This window comes from Lactuca saligna, chromosome 4 (assembly GCF_052625555.1).
Source record: "Lactuca saligna cultivar CGN05327 chromosome 4, ASM5262555v1, whole genome shotgun sequence".
Lineage (NCBI taxonomy): Eukaryota > Viridiplantae > Streptophyta > Magnoliopsida > Asterales > Asteraceae > Lactuca > Lactuca saligna.
In genome coordinates, this window is record NC_136420.1 from 187,573,933 (window position 1) to 187,595,242 (window position 21,310).

Here is a 21,310-nt window from a genome sequence, read left to right on the forward strand (position 1 = left end):
CTTCTTATTATAGGCTGCAGTCGTTTGTTCCACCTCTTCTGCTACAGAGGATTGCAGAGATGCTCTGCAGACTTTATGAATTTTCGCTTCGAAAAAACAAACAGCACCTAAAAAACTTGCAAAATCTCACACAAGCAACACAACTCGACATTAGGGTTTTAGAGAGGGTTTGGAGGCTGATAAGGATGATAAAATGAAGACATAATGTTCTTTAAATAGGGAGAAACCCTTAAAATTAGGGTTTGAAATCTGGGCTAGTACGCTTGGCGTACCACACGTACACCCATTGTACTAGCTGATCCGCGATCATGCACGTTACATGAGTACGGTGTGCGTACTCTTATGTATGCCCTACGTACGACTAATTTCGCGAGCATTTTTCTTTAAGGGACCAAATATTCCACTTTTGATAAAAATTCAAGAGGTAATAAAATATACTTGATTTTGGGATGTTACAATGGTACTTTTCAACATTAAAGTGAGTTTAGTGATGTTGTTTTTAACAAAACTAAAATTATGTTATCTTATGAAGACAACCCCATATCACTTAATATCTACATCAACATTTTTTTTTCTTTTTAGCTAGAAGGGTATAACATGTTACAATAGTATTTTTTGAACACTTTATAAACTTTAATCGTATAATGTGTAGACAAAACTTTAAAACGTGGTTTATGAAAAAAAAACCTTAACTTTTTTAACCGTCATACACCATTTTCCCAACATTTAAATAAAAAGGTCTGCAAGCAATAAGAGTAGCTTAGGGGTTTAAAATGAGTTTTTGATTAAATGTTTTACTATAATAGTAATCGTGTAAAATTCTAAATAAAAGCAAAACACGTTAAATTTTCATATACCCTCATACACCATTTGGATAAATGTAATCATATAAAACTCTAAATAAAAACGAACTAATTCAATTTTGTGATACATTAATCTTATAAAAGTTGTAATATATAGTTTGTCTCATGTAAGTCTTAATACTATACAACTAGAATGAACTTTTATATATATATATATATATATATATATATATATATATATGTTTTTAACGATTATTATGTGCTTTTAGAAACCAATAAGAATTAAGGAAATAATAAATAAATAAATAAATAAATTGATAAGGGTATATTAGTAACTTAGCTGTAATTATTTATGGTAAATAATTAAAATCTTTAAATACCTTTAAATCATGTATTTGATCCCTTAAATCATGGTTCCTTCATCTTCATAACCCTAATTCTATATCACATTATTCATCAAACTCCAATACGATTATCTTCTTCACCCACCATAATCGAAATGTACAACCATGAGATAGCCACCTCCACCATATACAAATATGTACCAATAGATCACACCACTACCTTTATACTATTGAAATCAACAGTTTCAGTGGCAAGGAAAATTGCGACCACAATTTAATCTAAATCAACAATTCAGGGCATCTCTATTTTTCAATCAATACCAACAACAACTAGACTTTGATAAGAACCGATAGTTCCGAAAGCAAGGATAGCCACCACAATATGATGGACAATTTTGGCGACTTTTGGTTCTGATATAGGACTATCCTAAATGAGAGAAAGCAAAACCAAGACCTTCTGCTGGATGCGGTAATTAATGCTTGTGTAAAATTTTCTATTTTCTTTTAATTGGCGTTGACATATCGGGAGTGTTTGTGCCTGAAATTGGAATGATTTAGTGCTAACATTCTATTGTTAATTTGTTTGGAATGATTTTAGTGCTAACATTCTACGACTAATTTTTTTCGAATGTTTACATTCTATTAGAATAAATTATAATTATTTAATGCCTAATAAGTGTTTGTTTAAATGTATGAAAGAGAATCTAAAGAATCTAACAATGTGCTATGCATTCTGTCACAATTGATGACAATATATGTTTTATGTAATATTTATATTCTTATAGAATGAACAGTTTTTTGCATTCTGATATTGAAAAGAAAGAAAACATGGCGAACAATAATTCATTCTAGTAGAATTACGAGTAATGTATGTTACTAGAATAATGATAGTGTATTCTAGCAGAATAACTAGTAGTGCATGTTATTAGAATAAATTAAATTTAATGTCTACTACATTCTATCAAATTTATAGTTTGTATTCTTTAAGAATGCTATGAATTTTTTAATATTTGAAAGTTGATTATGTTTTCTTTGTGGATTTAGGTTTTGAAGAGACCATCATTGATGTGGAAAAGGAGAAAAAACATGGAGAAGTAGAGTGTATTCTTGCAATATGTATTATGCTAGAATGTATAAAGTGTTTCTTAACAATAATATTCTTTCATAATAGATTAGTGTTTTTGTAATATTTTGATGTTTTTTTTTTTTTTTTTTCATTTTTAATCATTTTTAGTTTTAATCTTTAAGAATAAATGTAATTGTTAAACCATTATCAATTATATTTGTTTAGAATGAATATAATAATTGTTTATAGTCTTATTCTTACGAATTAATGTAATTAGTGATTCTTAAAGAATAAAATCTGTATTCTTTAGAAAATGCTATTCTTGATAATATGTTGTATAATACTTTAAGCATGTTTACTATAAAAAATATCTTAAATGGAACCATATTCTGCAAGAATAAAATCGAAAATATATTTACAAGTTTATGGTTGATTGTTGGTCATTCTGACAGAATAAAATCGGTTATTATTAAAAATTATATTAGAATTTAATTTGAATTAATTTAAAATATTCAAAATTTTAAAAACAAGGGAATTAATTATCCCTTAAAATCCAAATATTTCCTTTTTTAATATAGTTTAATTGACCAAAATGCCCCTATGTTGAAATTTATGTGATTATATGGTACATGTTACCCTTTTGTGATAGCATAGACCCTCATATTTTGATCATTGATTCTATTCCATCCGTTGGTCTAGATTTGTGCATACGAGTACACAACAGATGTTACAAACATTTGAACCTAACTATATATATATATATATATATATACACACACACACACACACTACATGATGATTGTGATATACTGAGAAAATTTCTTGAGTATTTCACATAATAATAGTCATATATATGCTTAAGGCTAAGGGAGTGGTAACATTCATAATACATTACCATATAAGATTTTTAGTTTTTTTATGCCATGTAGGCTTAGCATGTGTAGCACAAAAAATATAGGGAGTTAATACGGTTTATTTGGGAAAAAAGTAAAAAAAAAAAAAAAAAAAGGAATAAAGAATAAGGACCAATCAATCACAACACATAAACCAAGTTTCTCTATACTCTCTCCTTTCACCAAGGCTATAACGAGGCAAGGCTAGCGAGCCCCTTATTTCATGCTAGGGGCAGTGTTTGGTAAGGATAGCGACCGGTGGCGAGTGCTCCTTGTGAGCCCACTTCCTTAATCATTATTTATGACTTTGAACTATGCGATTAGTAAGATAAAAAAAAAACTCTTACTATAAATTCTATCTTAATCCACACGTTTTCTAAAATACATTTGTATTTATCTGTATTATGCTATTTTTCTATAACTATTACATGAGATTACACCGCCAACGTCTTGCAAAATGACTGTCAACCAAAAAAGAATTCTTTCTAGCACAACACTTTTGTCACTAGATGCCTTGTTTTGTTAATGCTAATTAGGGATGGTCCGATTAATACTAAATCAAAATCGCTTATTGCTACCAAACCATAATCGATATCGAATTAGACATATGGGATGATACTCGATACTCTAAAATAAAAAAAACTCGAGATTCGATACCATCGATACTATTACTAATAACGAAACTTGTACTGGCACCGGTAATGTTAGGTCGGTTTGGTATGCGATATCAAGTTTCCACCTATTTTGGTACTTGGGATTCTTAGATCGGTTTCGTCCCATGCTCATAGACATATCAAGGGGTGTGTTTGAGATTTCTTTTCAAAACAACTTACTACTTCCCAACTTTTTGACAATAAGTCAAAAAAAACCTTTTAGCAAACTCAAAAACACTTTTCAAAGTAGTTTTACCATTAGCTTCAAAAGAAGTTTTAAAAACATGTAAAACTTGGATTTTTGAAACTCTTTTAATCCTTTAAACCATAATAGCTTCAAAAAAATGATATTCTAACTATTAATTTGTTCTAAATGTTTTGCTAGTATTTTTATAATATATGCATATATGCTGAAGACTAAAGTTAGCTATAACGACCCAAAAATCCTTTCGTTAACGAAGCTAGCTTTCCATTACTCAAATTATTTATTTTATGATATTAGATGGAATAAATTAAATAAAATGGGGTTAGTTGATATTTAAATGAATTTATTTTACAATTAAGAGGAAATAATTTAATTAAATGGATTTATGGGATGGTATGGTAAAATAGTTCCTCAAAAGGGTTTAAATGGAATTGAGGGGATAAAATGTTATTAAAAGAAACTTTAATTGTTAAGTTAATTAGGGTCAGGGTTTAAAGAGTGCAAGATTGGAAATTTGAGGGTTAGATGTGTAAAAATTGCATTAAACCCCTCCCCATATGTTACGATCGTGTGTAACTAGAGGCTCAAGCATTTTTTTTCTTCCACCTGGCCTATACGTTCAAAGTATAAATGACTCCATTAGTCCATTGTGTACTTGGGACATTAAAGGGCGACAATAAGAAGAAAAAAAGAGGCATGCGCTTGTGAAGGAGCAGAGCACTTGTTTGTTTCTATCTTGGTTTATATAGGACCGATCAAAAGAACTGATCCAATCATAGGTGTGGTAGTGTGCAACGATCAACACGGGAAGAAAAAAAATGTATAGTCGAACGTGAACAAGAAGGGTTGGCTTCTTCGATTAGTTAGGTTGATGCCCCTTGTTTGTGTCGACAGGAAGTAAGAAAAAAGAAGAAGAGTTGATCGATTCTCTTTTTGGGTTTGTAGTTGTTCTCATTATTTGCTAGGAGGGGTAGGAGGAAGGAAAAAATGAGCATAGGAGCTCAAGTAAGGCTATGGAGATCGATTCTTCCTTGGGGGGGGGGGGGGGGGGAGGGGGGGGAGTGTGAGACCTTAAGCGCTTACCAGACCCGAAGTGGAGGAAAACACTTACGTGTCAAGGTGAGTTCATCTTTGTGGAATTTAAGTACTTTGTTAAGGGTATATCTTAGAATGATTGAAATGAACATATATTGTACATGTTGCATGTACCCTTATTATGAATGTTATGTTGGTTCCTTTTTGCGTATGAGAATCTAGGATACATTACATGCTATATTATTATCTATAATGTGAGGAGCGTGTTATGCCCCTGGAAAGATAGTTGTGTGCTGATTGTATGCATGTTATGATTTGGTGGAAATATTTTCCTATGATGTTTAGGATAAGCATGTTGGTGATATAATGTGCCTAAGTGTTGAAATGATGAGATGTGCATGATTTGTATAGTGATTTATTATGCAATAATTAAACGAGGAAAATTATACATAATAATAAATAAATAAAGAATGGAAATGGCGCTTAGTATATTATTATAAATAAATAATTATGTGGGGGAATATACATAGAGGATAAATGGTAGTGTTGGCTCCATGAGGAAAATCAATTAGAGTTGGCTCCATGGGGAAGCTAACTAGGGTTGGCTCTACGAGGAAAACCAATAGGTGTTAGCTTTACGAGGATAACGAATTAGTATTGGCTCAACGAGGATAGTCGGTTACAGTTGGCTTTATGAGGATAACAAATTAGTATTGGCTCAATGAGGATAGTCGGTTATAGTTGGCTTTATGAGGAAAGTCGGTTAATGTTGGATCTATGAGAAATGCCAATTGGATGGTTATTCTAGATGACCAATTTGACACATGGTTCACCTAAAGATATGTGAACTGGAGTGATGTTGTGCTGATTATATGATGTCATGCTATCTAAGTGTTTGAATGCATGCTTATATGATGTCTTGTTTGACCCATTTGGGATATGTACATTCCATGACACCATACTTATGATCGACTTACTTAACATATGTTGGCACTTATTGTTTGCCTTGCATTGGTATAGGTAACATAGTCTCAGTGAGGATGAGGTCTTTTGGGTAGTTATTTAAAATTGCTTTCGTGATGATACTGTATAGACACATCGTTTAGTTTCCATAACACTTGGTTTTTGAGAACTTGTTTTGGGTTGGTTTTATGAACTTTAATTTTGATGAAGTTTGTTTTTGGTAATAAAAGTAGCATTGGAGCCATCTTCATAAAATTTAAAATAAGACTTCCGCTAACTATTCTAGTTAAAAAAAATTTTAAAATAAAAAGAAAAGATGTTACATTAACCTATTTCGTAAAAGATGCATGACATTTTATTTCTCACTCTTTACGTTATATCAATTTCTTCCGATTTTATTTTATTGTTCTTTTATTGACTTTAGATATATACGCTATTAGTTCAAAATATCTTACTTATGTAATTTAAATCTTCCTTCTGATATTATTTAAATGAAACTTAGTTGCATATTTAATGTCTCTTAGATGTATATTAAGTAGGTTTGAAACTATTAATGTGAACTTTTGGATTATGAATCTATTTGTACACTTCCTTTTCTTCTCGTGACATTTTTTAGTTGATAGTAAAAGTCTACGTAAATCGTTAACCTTTACTTGATCTCTACCTTAGATTATAGGATAATGTAAAATATATTTTGTTAATAATATATTTCTTGTTGGTGTCATTTTGGGTAACCTTCATATTCATCCAAAATTTAGTTGTGATCCTCATCAAAATCGCCCTGAAATGGTATCTTAGTATTGTGATCTTTTTGTTTGATTCTAATTCATTATTTATTTGTCATTTTCAAATTACAACTTCATTTTGTATAAATACTTAAACACTATTATCTTTTTACGTTAAAACTCATTATGTTTTCGCCATATCATACGAACTAACATTATTTAACCATACTATAAAACCTGTGTTTCTTTTTGAAGCAATAAAGTTATAGCATAACTTTCATACCTAAGTTTTTATGAATGTCGTGTTGCTTTAGCACATGTCATATTCTTCCCATATAATTACTTAATATTAATAGGTTATTCATTAGTAAAAATTAAACATGTATTAAACCACATTAAATCTAACAATGGCCTTTTACAATATTAATAGATTTTTAGTTAGACGTCGACTACATCTCGATTCAACCAACTCAGATGCAACAATACATATCCACCCGTGCAAGGCAACATATTCATACAACTGTTAGAATGTAAATATATAAATGTATTTACAAAGGTCTCGTAAAATTTTATTGTACTCACAAACTGATCATTTGTCTTATGCTTCAAAAAATATGAGGCAGTAAAACAACCAAACACTAATATATTGAACAAAATTAATTTTCAAGTAATGATTATGAAACACTTAGATTTGGTTTTCAAAATTTGGTCGATATATGATTACCATATATATATATATATATATATATATATATATATATATATATATATATATATATATATATATATATATATATATATATATATATATATATATATATATATATATATATATATATATATATATATATATATATGGGAAAAGTGAATATACCCTTAAGGATATATAAACTTAGGTACCTAAACTCACTATACTACATCGTTTTGTATCATATATATACATTGTAATTGTCCAATGTTCTTATAATTCAACTTCTAACTTGATTACTTCCAAGATTTTTATCAATTTCACATTTATATTCCTCTTACATAATTTTCATTTTCAACTATAATATATATAGTCTAGTAGGTGTTCGGCAAAAAGATGTGATGTATGAGGAAGATAATAATGAAATTTCGAAAATCTTGAAAGTAAATCAAGTCACGGGTTAAAGTTTAAGTATATTATAATGAATATATTAAACAAAATGACATATTATAATGGGTTTGGGTACCTAAGCTTATATACCTTTAAGGGTATATTCACTTTTCCATATATATATATATATATATATATATATATATATATATATATATATATATATATATATATATATATGATATAGATCCGGTAAGAAATTTTTTTTGTAGGAAGGTAAGAAGTTTTTTTTCTACATATCTTTTTGATGAACAAAATAAATGAATCACTAGATGATTCATTTGTAAGATTATTCACAAGAAAAAATTCCAAAAACAACATTTTTATGATTCATTTTTAAGTGAATTAAGAAAAAATTTATTTTTATGATAATTTTAGTGAATAACAACAAAATCATTGTATAAATGAATTATCGAGATGTTTTTTTTGAGAATTTTTTCTTGTGAATCATCTTACAAATGAATCATTAGATGATTCATTTTGTTTGTTCGCGAAAAAAATATGTAGAAAAAAAAACTTCTTACATTCCTATCAAAAATTTACTTCTTATTTGATCTTGATTCTCTCTCTCTCTCTCTCTATATATATATATATATATATATATATATATATATATATATATATATATATATATATCGTTATACAAAATATTTTTAACAAAATCCATTACTAGTATAAAGTTTATTGATCAGTTATAACGTATAATGACTAAAGAACCGCATCTATTATATTACATTTATTGTAATTAACGATCTAGTCTGTCATACCATTCACTGTAGTTCATAATTTTTCGTTATACTATCCGTTACTTGTTAACGAATTTACAAATTCACGCGGCAAAAGATTAGTTGCAATAATAATAATTTTTTTTGTGTATAAGGTTTAAAGATGGGTTCAAATGATAATATTGTTATAGGTATAAACTATTGGTAATACATGTTTTTGAAATTTAGGAAACAAATTTATTAGAAAAATATCCCATAAAATTATATAAATTGGTGTAGGAGGAGGCCTCAAAACAAAACCTCACCCCGTTTGGCCTAAATTACCCTAACACCCCGCCTCTCTCCCCAAGACAAAAATTCTTTCTCCGAGTCGGGCATATAATTATAGGCTGCGACCCTCGACTTTATTTCTATGAAATACCCATTTCAACTTTTCAAAAATTAGGACGAATTCCTTTCTTAATAGCAAGCGACGCAGTGTGGTTTTGCTTGGGGCGACCTTATTTTCACCTCTCCAACACGACGATTGTTAATCTGCGCCATTTCGGGACAGCCATTAAAGCTCTTTACCTTCAGGTCTGATTGTTGCTCCTTTAGTGAAGAATTAAATTTCTAAAAAGCTTCAATTTCCGTGATTTTTATATGCATGTATGCGCCATTTGTGCACTACATAATGCAGAAGCATTGAATTGTTAGGGATTTTGATTGAAAGCTAGTTCCAGTTTCTTGAATTGAAGAAATTTGAGGTTTTGTATGGGACATGAGTGTTGGTCCATTGGTGTATGATAAATGGAATGTGATGGTAACATGCCCGGATCAAGTGAAGGATTGCTTGAAATTGGGCTAGGGTTTGATGCAAATTCTGATGTTAGCAAAACTAGGGTTGAGAAGTCGGATATGGAAAAATTGGGGAAAAAGAAAAGATCTTCTGAGATCAAATCTGGATTTGATTCTGATGATGATGATGAGCCGATTGGTTCTATGTTTAAGATTAAAAACAGAAGGAACCCTAAGAAGGTTAAGGTTCAAAATGATGTGTCTGAAGATCAGGAGTTCGGTGGTATGGATGACACATTGGCTACTTTTAGAAAGAAAATAAAGGGCCCAAAGGTGGCTAGGGCGAGTGCACCAAAAGGTAGTGATTTAAACACCGATTTGAATGAACCTGTGAATGAATCATCAGTTGGGGCTGTGAAAAATGAAGATTTGGCTGCAAAATTGGTCCCAAACACAATCACAAAAGAACAGATCCCATCTGAAGATGGAGTTATTGTCAGAGAAGGGTTGAAAAACAGTGGTAAAGAGAAAAGTAAGAAACCCAAGAATAAACCAACAAAGAAGAAGGGTTCTGGTGGCAAGAATTTGACAGAAAACTGTGTGGATGATCATTTAGAAGATTCCTTATCAGTTTTGCTTCAGAAAGCTCGCAAAAGCTCGAAACTTAAGCAGGTTAAGTCAACTCAACCTCATAAAGATGGAGTTGACCAAAACCCTAATGATTCAGTGTGTGATTTGGATACCACTCCAGTTGAGAAATCACAAAATGACAAGGATATGGTTCCTATTTCAGTACCTGAATGTTCAAAGTTTTCTCCCAAGAGTCAAAGATTAGAAGAAGATGAAAGGTTACTAGACCACTCTAGTAAAGATCCTACTGGAAACAATGGTTTTAAAGATGATTCAAATCATTCTGTTATAGCAAAGTTGTCCCATGATCTTTCCGAGATTCAAGTTCATAATGAAAAAAAGGAACCTTCAAGTCCTATCCATGAGAGTCTGCCAGTTATAGAGTCCATTGACCGTTTGGACGATAATCAACACCAGATTCAAGGTACTTCAATGGAAGATCCTGAAAATGTTTCTGTTTCTTCACAAAAGGAGAACACATCAGCATCAAATGGTAGATTATCTCCTGTTTCATTAGGAGAATGCAATGAGGAGACTCCATCAATTGCCACAGATCAAAATGAAGCATCTGCAAGTGACAATGAAACGAAAGAAAATCATCAAACAGTTGGCAGGCGTATTGTGAGACAGGCTAAAAGGCATAGGCATGATGACATGGCGTATGAGGGGGATGCTGATTGGGATATACTGATTCATGAACAGAATTTTCTTGCAAATCATCAAGAAGGAGGAGACAAAGGACATCCAATTAAAACAAAGGGCAAACAAGATTTCTTCATGGAAGCAGAAAGTGGTGGAACAGCTGCTGTTTCAGTTGGACTCAAAGCTCGTGCTGCTGGACCTGTTGAGAAGATTAAATTTAAAGAATTATTCAAACGTAAAGGAGGCCTTCAAGAATATATAGACTGCAGGTTCATTTCTATAAATCTTTTTTTTTTTTTTTCAGTTTCAAGAATATTTAACATCTCATTCTCATCATATTTGTATACTCTTACTACAGGAATCATATTCTACATCTCTGGAATAAAGATGTAACTCGCATATTGCCTCTTTCAGAATGTGGAATATCTAATGAACATCCACAGGCTTCTCTTGTTAAAGATATCTACTCATTTCTTGATCAATATGTAAGTTCTTCAGATCTCTTTCTTGAAAACAACTCAATTTTCGTTTCTAACAAGATATTCAACAGGGTTACATAAACTTTGGAGTTGCTTCCAAGAAAGAGATGTCAGATACAAATGTGAAGCACAATTTCAAGCTTTCAGGAGATGACAACAGTGGAAGAAAATCATTGGATGATGGGGTTTCCTTTATTCTTGGTAGTACTACTAAAACTGATGAAAACTTGACAGATGAAAATGATCCAAAAACCGAACTTTCAGAAGGGGTTTTCAGAAAAGATAAAGTCGCTGATGTGTCATCCATGTTGGCAGAGTGTAAACCCCATTCACCTTCTTCCAACTGCCATGCTGGACAACCACCCCACAATCTTGTAATTGATCAAAAGGAACCGAGTGTCTGTATGCAATGTGATTCAGAAACAAAAAGCAAAAAGATCATAGTAATTGGAGGGGGTCCAGCTGGACTAACTGCAGCCCGCCATTTACAGAGACAGGGGTGCCACGTCACCATCCTAGAGGCCAGGGGTAGAATCGGCGGACGTGTTTTTACAGATTATTCATCCCTTTCAGTTCCAGTAGATCTTGGAGCTAGTATTATCACTGGTGTAGAAGCTGATGTCACCTCACAAAGAAGACCAGATCCTTCTTCATTAATTTGTGCACAATTAGGGCTTGAATTAACTGTTTTAAACAGTGATTGTCCCCTTTATGACACAGTCACTGGTCAAAAAGTTCCTACAGATTTAGATGAAGCATTGGAGGCTGAATACAACGGTTTACTTGATGACATGTCATTGGTTGTTGCCCAAAAGGGTAATCAAGCAATGCAGATGTCTTTAGAAGAGGGTTTGGAATTAGGGCTCAAAATCCGAAGATCTGAAGACAATAAAAATAGTAATAAAGATGAAATCTTGAATCCTCTTGAAAGAAGAGTCATGGATTGGCATCTTGCTCATTTGGAATACGGTTGTGCTGCTTCTTTACAAGATGTGTCTTTACCTTATTGGAATCAAGATGACATTTATGGCGGATTTGGTGGGGCCCACTGTATGATTAAAGGTGGTTATGGTGCTATTGTTGATTCTTTAAAAGATGGACTACATATCCACTTAAACCATATGGTTACCGATGTATGCTATCAAACAGAGAAAGATGGGAAAGATTCATCACAGAAGAAAGTCAAAGTTTTGACCCAAAATGGGAAAGAATTTAGTGGAGATGCGGTTTTGATCACAATCCCACTCGGGTGTCTAAAAAGAGAAACAATCAACTTCTCTCCAAAATTACCTGATTGGAAACATTCTTCAATCCAAAAACTCGGTTTTGGTGTTCTTAACAAAGTCATCTTGGAGTTTCCGGAAGTTTTTTGGGATGATTCGGTTGACTATTTTGGAGCTACAGCAGAAGAAACCGATCAAAGGGGTTGGTGTTTTATGTTTTGGAATGTCAAAAAGACAGTCAACGCCCCTGTCCTCATAGCATTAGTAGTAGGAAAAGCTGCAGTCAACCGCCAAGATTTGACCCCTTCTGACCATGTCACACACGCCTTAGCAACCCTCCGGAAGCTTTTTGGGGAAACTAAGGTTCACGATCCAGTTGCATCTGTAGTAACTGATTGGGGGCGGGACCCGTTTAGCTATGGTGCTTATTCATATGTTGCAGTAGGGGCATCTGGGGAAGATTATGACACATTAGGAAAACCTATTAACAACTGTTTGTTTTTTGCTGGTGAAGCTACATGTAAAGAGCATCCAGACACTGTTGGAGGGGCAATGATGAGTGGGATGAGGGAAGCTGTTCGGATAGTTGACTTGTTGACCACTGGAAATGATTTTGTTTCAGAAATTGAAGCCATTGCTGCTGCTAAAAGGCATTCAGATAGTGAAAAGAGTGAAGTTAGAGACATTATTAGGAAACTCGATGCTATTGATCTTACAAATGTTCATAAGCATGAGACAAAAGAAGGGTTGTTACAGAATATGTTTTTGAATGCAAAGAGTAGAGCTGGAAGGTTGCATCTTGCTAAAGAGCTGTTGAATCTTCCTTCTGATTTGCTTAAATCATTTGCTGGAACTAAAGAAGGACTTGGGATTCTCAACTCATGGATCTTGGTAAGTTCCTCTCTTGATCCATTTTATGTTTTTAAAAATATCAATATAATAATATTAACTAATATACCCTTTATGTGATATTACAACTAATAGGATTCAATGGGGAAGAATGGGACTCAACTATTGCGACATTGTGTTCGTCTTCTTGTGCTTGTATCTACAGATTTACTTGCAGTTCGTCTCTCAGGTATTTTATCTCATGTCATAAATTTATAAAATTTTGTGATTATTAATTTATATAAATGATTAAATGATAAAAAATACAGGTATAGGAAAAACTGTAAAAGAGAAGGTATGTGTGCATACAAGCAGAGATATACGTGCAATAGCAAGTCAACTTGTGAGTGTTTGGGTTGAGATTTTCAGAAAGGAGAAGGCGTCTAATGGGGGGTTGAAGTTGCTCAGGCAATCAAGTGCTGCAGATGCTTCTAGAACCAAATCTTTAGCTTCCGGGAAGCCGCCACTGCGGGCCCACCATACTTCATCGGAGAACAGGGCGGTGAAGGGCGGCGGCAGCAGCAACAACCCTTTATCTGTGAATCCAAACGGTAGAAAAGGAAAGCCTGAAAGTAAGCCTTCTAGCTCTCAAGGCTCAGGTGGAAGACAAAACTGTAAGGAGGAGGAGGACAAAGATTTTCCCATGTCTGAAGAGGAACAGGCGGCTTTTGATGCTGCTGAAGCCGCCCGTGCTGCCGCCATTGCAGCCGCCGAGGTTTGTCTTGTCTTTCTCAACTGTTTGAATATGAGTAGATGACCATTTTACCCTTCTGATAACTTTCTAATAATTTACAGGCATACGCATCATCCGGTGTCAAATGCAACACTCCTTTACAACTTCCAAAAATACCCTCCTTCCACAAATTCGCAAGGCGGGAACAGTACGCCCAAATGGACGATTCTGACCTCCGGAAGAAGCTAGCTGGCGGCAATATCGGGCGGCAGGATTCGACATCCGAAATCGATTCAAGAAACTGCAGAGTCAGAGACTGGTCGGTTGACTTTTCCGGTGGCGGAGTCAACCTTCCGGACACCCGGTCCCACCACTCAAACGAAGTGAGCAGCTACCGAGAACATTCCGGAGAAAGCACCGGTGTTGACAGCAGCAACATCTTTACAAAAGCATGGGTGGATAGTGCGGGGAGTGAAGGGATAAAAGACCATAATGCCATTGAAAGATGGCAGTCTCAAGCTGCAGCTGCTGTTGATTCTGAGTTTTATCATAGGGGCAGTTTTGTCATGGATGAAGAAGATTCAAATTCAAATATGAAATTGGGAATGGCAAATGAGAGTTCGGCTTCACAGGTGACTAGTGTGAATAGGGAGTTGGTGGGAAATCAGCCTAGAGGAGTAGATAATATCAAACAAGCTGTTGTTGATTACGTGGCATCACTTTTAATGCCTCTTTATAAAGCTAGAAAGATTGATAAAGATGGCTATAAATCCATCATGAAGAAAACAGCTACAAAGGTAAAAGGCTACGTTACATTACACCTTTTTTTTTTTTTTTTTTTTCATTCTCAAAAAAATTATATTTGAATTCTGATTTTTTTTTTTTTTTAAAGGTAATGGAGCAGACTACTGATGCGGAAAAAGCAATGGCTGTTTTCGAGTTTCTTGATTTTAAGCGGAAAAACAAGGTATGGATTTGGATGAGGAGGGCGTTTATGTCTTTTTGTATTGAACCTTTATTGATTTGTTTTTTTTTTTTTGATATTTAGATCCGGGCATTTGTGGACAAGTTAATAGAGAGGCATATGGCGATGAAGTCAGATACTAAATCTGGATGTTCGTGAACATGAACAATTTTATATGCTTTTAGAAAAAAATAATAATATAAAAAATAGGTGAAGTACAAGACAAGACAAGAGAGATAGATATGTTTATGTTTTTAAGCATATACTATCCTTTGTGGGTATTAGAGTTAGAGATATATGGTCACATCCATTTATGGAAAAAAAGTCTATAGAGTTATCATGACTTTTGGTATATGGGTTCTTTGCTAATTGAAATTGTAATTTAGTTAGGAAGTGAAAACCCATTTCTACCCTCCAGGGTTTCAATAGGACAATTTTTTTTTTTTCTTTTCTTTTTCTCCCAATTGATTATCTTTCGTGAAAATCTGTACAGCTTATTAGATTGACATTGACCCCCTGGCAACAACTTTATACAAGACAATTTTCTCTTAAAACACAATTCTTCCATTTTATGATCTCCTCAAACGAGGGCAATTACGTCTTTTCTTCGAGAGTGAGTCCCTATTGTTCCACATATTTGGTCGAGAGATAAAAAATTTAAGTTTTTTGTCCCTTGAAGTTGGTTATAGTCTTAGTATAATGTCAAACATAGTACAATATGTTGTGTCATGTGGGGCCTACAGGTGTCTGGTTGCTTGTTTTCTGTGTTTATGCAGAAAAGTATAGATGTTCATGGATGTATGAGGACGTGGCACTTATCATCGATCACAGTTATTTTAGAGGTTTGTTTTTGGTTTCCAATAATTATAAACTGGAATTAAAAAAAGGGATTAGAATTTATAAGTTTTTATTTTGGGATTTTGCTTACTGTTTTGTGGGATTTTGCCAGGAGAAAATAAACCACTAGACATGGGAGCATGGAATTTAAGGTTTGATTTTGCTTCGAATTTTAAAGTCGTTTTACTCTTATAATTCATATCATTAGTCGTCATGTTTGTCCACGTGTACGAGTGGAATTTGTCTATTTCAGGAGAGATTGAGGGAAAAATAAAAATAAAAATAAAAAGTTTGATATTCAAATGTATTGAGAGGTTGAGAGTCTTCATTCTTACAAATCCCAATGTATTGAGAGGGTGAGCAATTATTATAAGTGAGAGGGGTGAATGGAGAGATGTTTGATGAATTGGGAGAGAAAAAAATGAGAGGAAAGTGATGGCCTACACTACCCCTTAGTCTTATTGTATTTGTTTATACTTCAGTTATTTGTTTTTTAATTTTCGAAGTGTTTATATTCGAATTCTTAACTTCAAAATTCATAATTTTAGTAACAAAAATATGATATTTTACGTCTTTATGGTAGAGTTTTTAACAAAAGATGTGTACCACTAAATTTATTTACATGATATTAGCCGGTAAATAAGTCATGCCTATCAAATGACTTCTAGTATTATTATTATTTTTTTTTTGTCACAAATGTAACTAAACAAAATATTAATGGTTATTCTGTTTTTTATTAAGATTTATTTACATATTTTCTATAATGTGTTATTATTATAATCGTTGAGCAAAATATATGGATTTCTCAGAGTTTCTATTGTATTATCAAAATATACGTATTTTCAGAAAATATCTATTATCCGACTACGATTTAATTGTGGCCTTGAGCAACACAACCAATTCAAAAATTATAATACAAAAACAACATAAGTCGAAAATTGGGCATTGTTGATCAACCATAAGCACGACCATTTTCTCATCCGCATTATCATTCTCCAGTAGATGAATTTATTTGATCTTTCTAACAAAATTTATTTTATGTCATTGAAAAATAACTTATACTTAGGGCGTGGTGGTTTACGGTTTATCAGACGAATTCGGAAGAATTGGAATGTAAATTCTAATAAAAAATGCGTTTGGTTGGAATTCTACAAATTCCATTAAATTCAGTGTATGAAAGAATATAATTAAATTGCAAAACTGGTCCTCGTGGTATTCCAAAAAATACATTTTGAGTCTAATTTTTTTTTTTTTAAAATTCGTATGGTCATTCCAAATTGAATTTTACATGTAGATTTGATAACTCGAGTTAAATGTCGTCTAAAACCCACTATTAAGTCCCACATGTCTTTACACATAATGGCAATTTTTGTTCTTTATATATATATATATATATATATATATATATATATATATATATATATATATATATATATATATATATATATATATATATATATATATATATATATATATATATATGCTAAGGTTATTTTGTTTTTTCTAACTATTACGTGTCAGGAAGCACAAATTTAGATCACTTGATGGAATAGAATCAAAGATCATAATCTGAGAGTCTATGATATTATAATAGGATAACATACACCATATAATCACACAATTTTCAACATATGTGTATAGTGGTCAATTTACGTATATTAAAAAAGGAAATTTTTGGATTTTAAGGGATAATTAATTCAACTTTAAAAATCCAATTTTATTATGTTAGAATGCCAACCATAAACTAGTAAATATATTTTCGATTTTATTCTTACAAAATACATTTCCAATGCAATTATATTTGATAATTGACCTGATTTAAGAATAAGATAGTATTCATATACATCCAACTTGGGTCTATGATTTTATTTTTAATATATATCCGAAATTAAATACAAATTCATACGTATTCTTACAGACTAATATTCTTATACATGTTAATATAGTGATACATATTCTAAGAGAATATCATAAAAAATGAATAAAATTCTTAAAAAATAGCATTCGTGAATATATAATTATTGAACAAATACACTTGATCCTTTTCAATGGTCCATATAATCAACTTGATCTTCACATATATACTTGTTGTTGAACTCGATTCCAAATATTTCTCTTGTATGATCAATATTGAATTCATTCTCCGTGCAATTCTGAAAGAATAAGATACATTACTCGTTAGTATTGCCAGTTAAACAAATATAATTGTTGTTAGCAAACATTCTTAAAGATATTTTAATAGAATGCATTTATATAAGTAAATTCTAACATAATACATTACAAAATGCACTTAAATCATAGTATTTTCTTCTATATCCATAAACATTCTAAAAGCATGTAAAAATGTATTCTATCAGAATTACCAGCAACACATGTTTTATGTAATATTTATATTCTCATAGACTGAACATGTGTTTGCATTCTGATAAAAAAAATTCCCAACTTAACCCTTTTCATGCAAATTCTGACAGAATGTCAGCTTGACCCTTTTTCATCAAAGACAAATTTAGAACAATCAAGTATCCAGAACAAATGGAAAATCAAGAACAATCTATCATTATTTAAGTCACATTCTAAATTACAAAATCAACTTGAATGATGAATATTTAAAATTAAAGAAGAATGAGAGCACAATAGGTATACTAGTGAAATCGGAAATCAAGAGGAAGGACAATCGGAAATCAAAGAATCGAAAATAAGCGAATAAATCAAATGGAAAATCCATGTGAAGAATCATAACTCAGTAGCATTCAGAGGAAGAATTGCAAGCAATCAAGAAGTCTTTCCGTATTTGGAATAAAACTTTTTTCGTAGAAATCACAAAAAAATTCATGTTGTTTTTTCCCCTTCTAAATCACTATTCTCTGTAAAAAAAAGATGACTGAGAATACCAAAAATATTGGGGTTTTCCCCTTTTAAATGACTAAATCATTAAAATTCTTGAGAATACACCCAAGTTATAGAAAAACTGGTGAATAATCCAAGATAGGTTGTAGAAGAAGCATAAGCGGTGGATCAGATTGTAGAAGAAGAAGCATAAGTTTTGAATGACTAATTACCTGGTAATGAGTTTTGGATCTTGATGATCGATTCTAGAAGAAGAAGCATAAGCGGTGGATCAGAAACGATGGTGAGTTCGATTTTGGGCTAATGTTCTAAATTTATCTTTGCTTATTGTGTGATATAAGGAATATTAATTATCTACCATAGTTAACTATGCAAAGATTACTATAATACCCTTAAATAATTTATTTATTATTTAATTTTTCCTAAAATCCTATTGGTGCATTCATGCACACAATAGTTGCTAGAAACATTTGAACCTAGCTTTCTCTCTCTCTCTCTCTCTCTATATATATATATATATATATATATATATATACATACATACATACATACATGCACACACACATACAATGGTTTAATTGAGAACAAAGGTTGAGAAAGGGAGAGCTATTCTCAATCAATCATTTAATGAGCTTAAAGCTAATAAACACATGGTGGTAAACTTGTAAATACTGCAAAGGATATTAAACCGTTGAGGTAACTTGTGTAATTTCATCCCACATCAAATCTTGTCAGGAAAACCAACATTTTCCTCTTCGAACATATCATCATTTCCCTATAACATGAAAACCATTTGCAGAACGATTCAATCACCGTTTACGAACAAAAACCCTAAAATCAGTCTCACGAAGAACAAATCGACGAAAGTGTCTTCTGACAAAAACCTAAATGAAACCATTTCGCCACAGTTGACGATGAAAGGTAATCATCGATGTTTTTTCTTCGATTTGTAACAATTTCTCATCATTTCTTAACTCACCAGTTGATTACTTGAAATTTTTGTAATCGTCGTTCATTATTAGTTGATTTACAACTAAAAGTTTTGTATTCACACACTTCATTCTTCAAACCAGTTGGTTTACTTGAACTTTTGTAACCCTCCTTCATTTTTGTAATCATTGTTCATTACTAGTTAATCAATTGAAGTTTTTGTAATACTCGTCTATTAATAGTTAATTTATAGATGATTTTACATTTTCTGTTCATTTTCATACATATTCACGACTTTTCTGTTAAAATATAAAAGTTGTTTCACATTTCGCTTACGTTGTTTTAATCTACCGAGGTTTTACAGATTTTCTACTAATACTAACTACTTATCCTTAAAGAAACAATACCAAGAGTCAAGCATATATATATATATATATATATATATATATATATATATATATATATATATATATATATATATATATATATATATATATAAACAAAAAACATAAATGAATGAAAAAGGTAAATAAAATTGGTATTCAATTTAGATCTAATTAACTTTATTCATATGTGATTGACAATATTTGGATGTGATTTTACATAAAAATACAACATAAAATGAAGATACTGAAGATGAATTTATTTTGTTATGTTTTGTTTACTTGTGAACACAAACAAAACTAAGTTATATATATATATATATATATATATATATATATATATATATATATATATATATATATATATAGTTAAATTCAGATATGAGTAGAACAAAACTGAGTTACATATGTTCTATTCACATATGGATATAACATAATTTAGTGTGAATATACCATAAATATAAGTTTAATATACAATTATTCATTTATGAATATAAAATAGTTTCTTTGTATATCAAATTCATTTATCTTCTACTTATTATATATACACTTAAAAGTGGGAGCCTTGTCTACAGTGCTTTTTGGGATTTTCTACTTTGGCCACTTTGTTTCTATCATGTTGCCTTCCTTTGACTCAAACTTAACTTTCTTTATTAGCCGACCTTCTTTCTTTTCCCTTTTAATCATCTTTTGCTCTAGAGTACTTTTTTGGGTTTTTTTACTTTGGCCACTTTATTTCCATCGTTCCCTTCTAACTAGGGGTGTTCACGGGGCGGTTCGGTTCGAATAGTAATAAAATTATGAACCATGACCACGGGGCGGGTACCTCATGCGCACTAACCGAAACCGAACCGTATTGACAAGAAAACCGAACCGAACCGAACCATATGAAAGCGGGTAACCACGGTTCGGTTCACGGGTATCCGCTAAAATATAAAAAATTAAATTCAATTGAAACTACAAACTCCATTTTAGTTATCTCTTTCTTAAAATTAGTAAGTCAAAGAGTTTACAAAAAACATAATGAAGTTTAAAAAACGTAATGAGTTCAAATATCATATATTATAATTTGTATAATAAATACAATAATAAAAATAACAAGAAAATCAAATGAACATAGAATAACAAAATTGGAGTTGTCGATATGGATTTTTGTTTAGGTTATTGGACTCGTAGATCAATCAAAACAATACTAATGAAATAATACTTTTTTTGCTTTATATATATATATATATATATATATATATATATATATATATATATATATATATATATATATATATATATATATATATATATATATATATATATATATATAATCAAACGGTTCGGTTCGGGTAACCGCGGATACCTAGATATGAAAACCAAAAACCGACCCGTTGATATCCGGTTTTTTCGGTTTCGGTTTTTTTCGGTTATGGTTTTTTTCGGTTTCGGTTTTTTCGGTTTCGGAATGGCCGGTTCGGTTCGGTTTTTCGGTTTTGCGG

At 31.7% G+C, this 21,310-nt stretch overlaps 1 protein-coding gene across 1 annotated transcript; it reads left to right on the forward strand.

Moving 5' to 3' along the window:
• The first annotated feature begins 8,882 nt into the window (after positions 1-8,882).
• Positions 8,883-15,274, forward strand: LDL3 (LSD1-like 3). The gene is made up of 8 exons (XM_078991738.1): positions 8,883-10,868; positions 10,958-11,084; positions 11,150-13,192; positions 13,286-13,379; positions 13,459-13,904; positions 13,985-14,659; positions 14,755-14,829; positions 14,911-15,274. The coding sequence occupies exons 1-8, from the start codon at positions 9,340-9,342 to the stop codon at positions 14,983-14,985; spliced, it is 5,064 nt and encodes a 1,687-aa protein (XP_078847864.1). The 5' UTR covers positions 8,883-9,339; the 3' UTR covers positions 14,986-15,274.
• Positions 15,275-21,310: the final 6,036 nt, after the last annotated feature.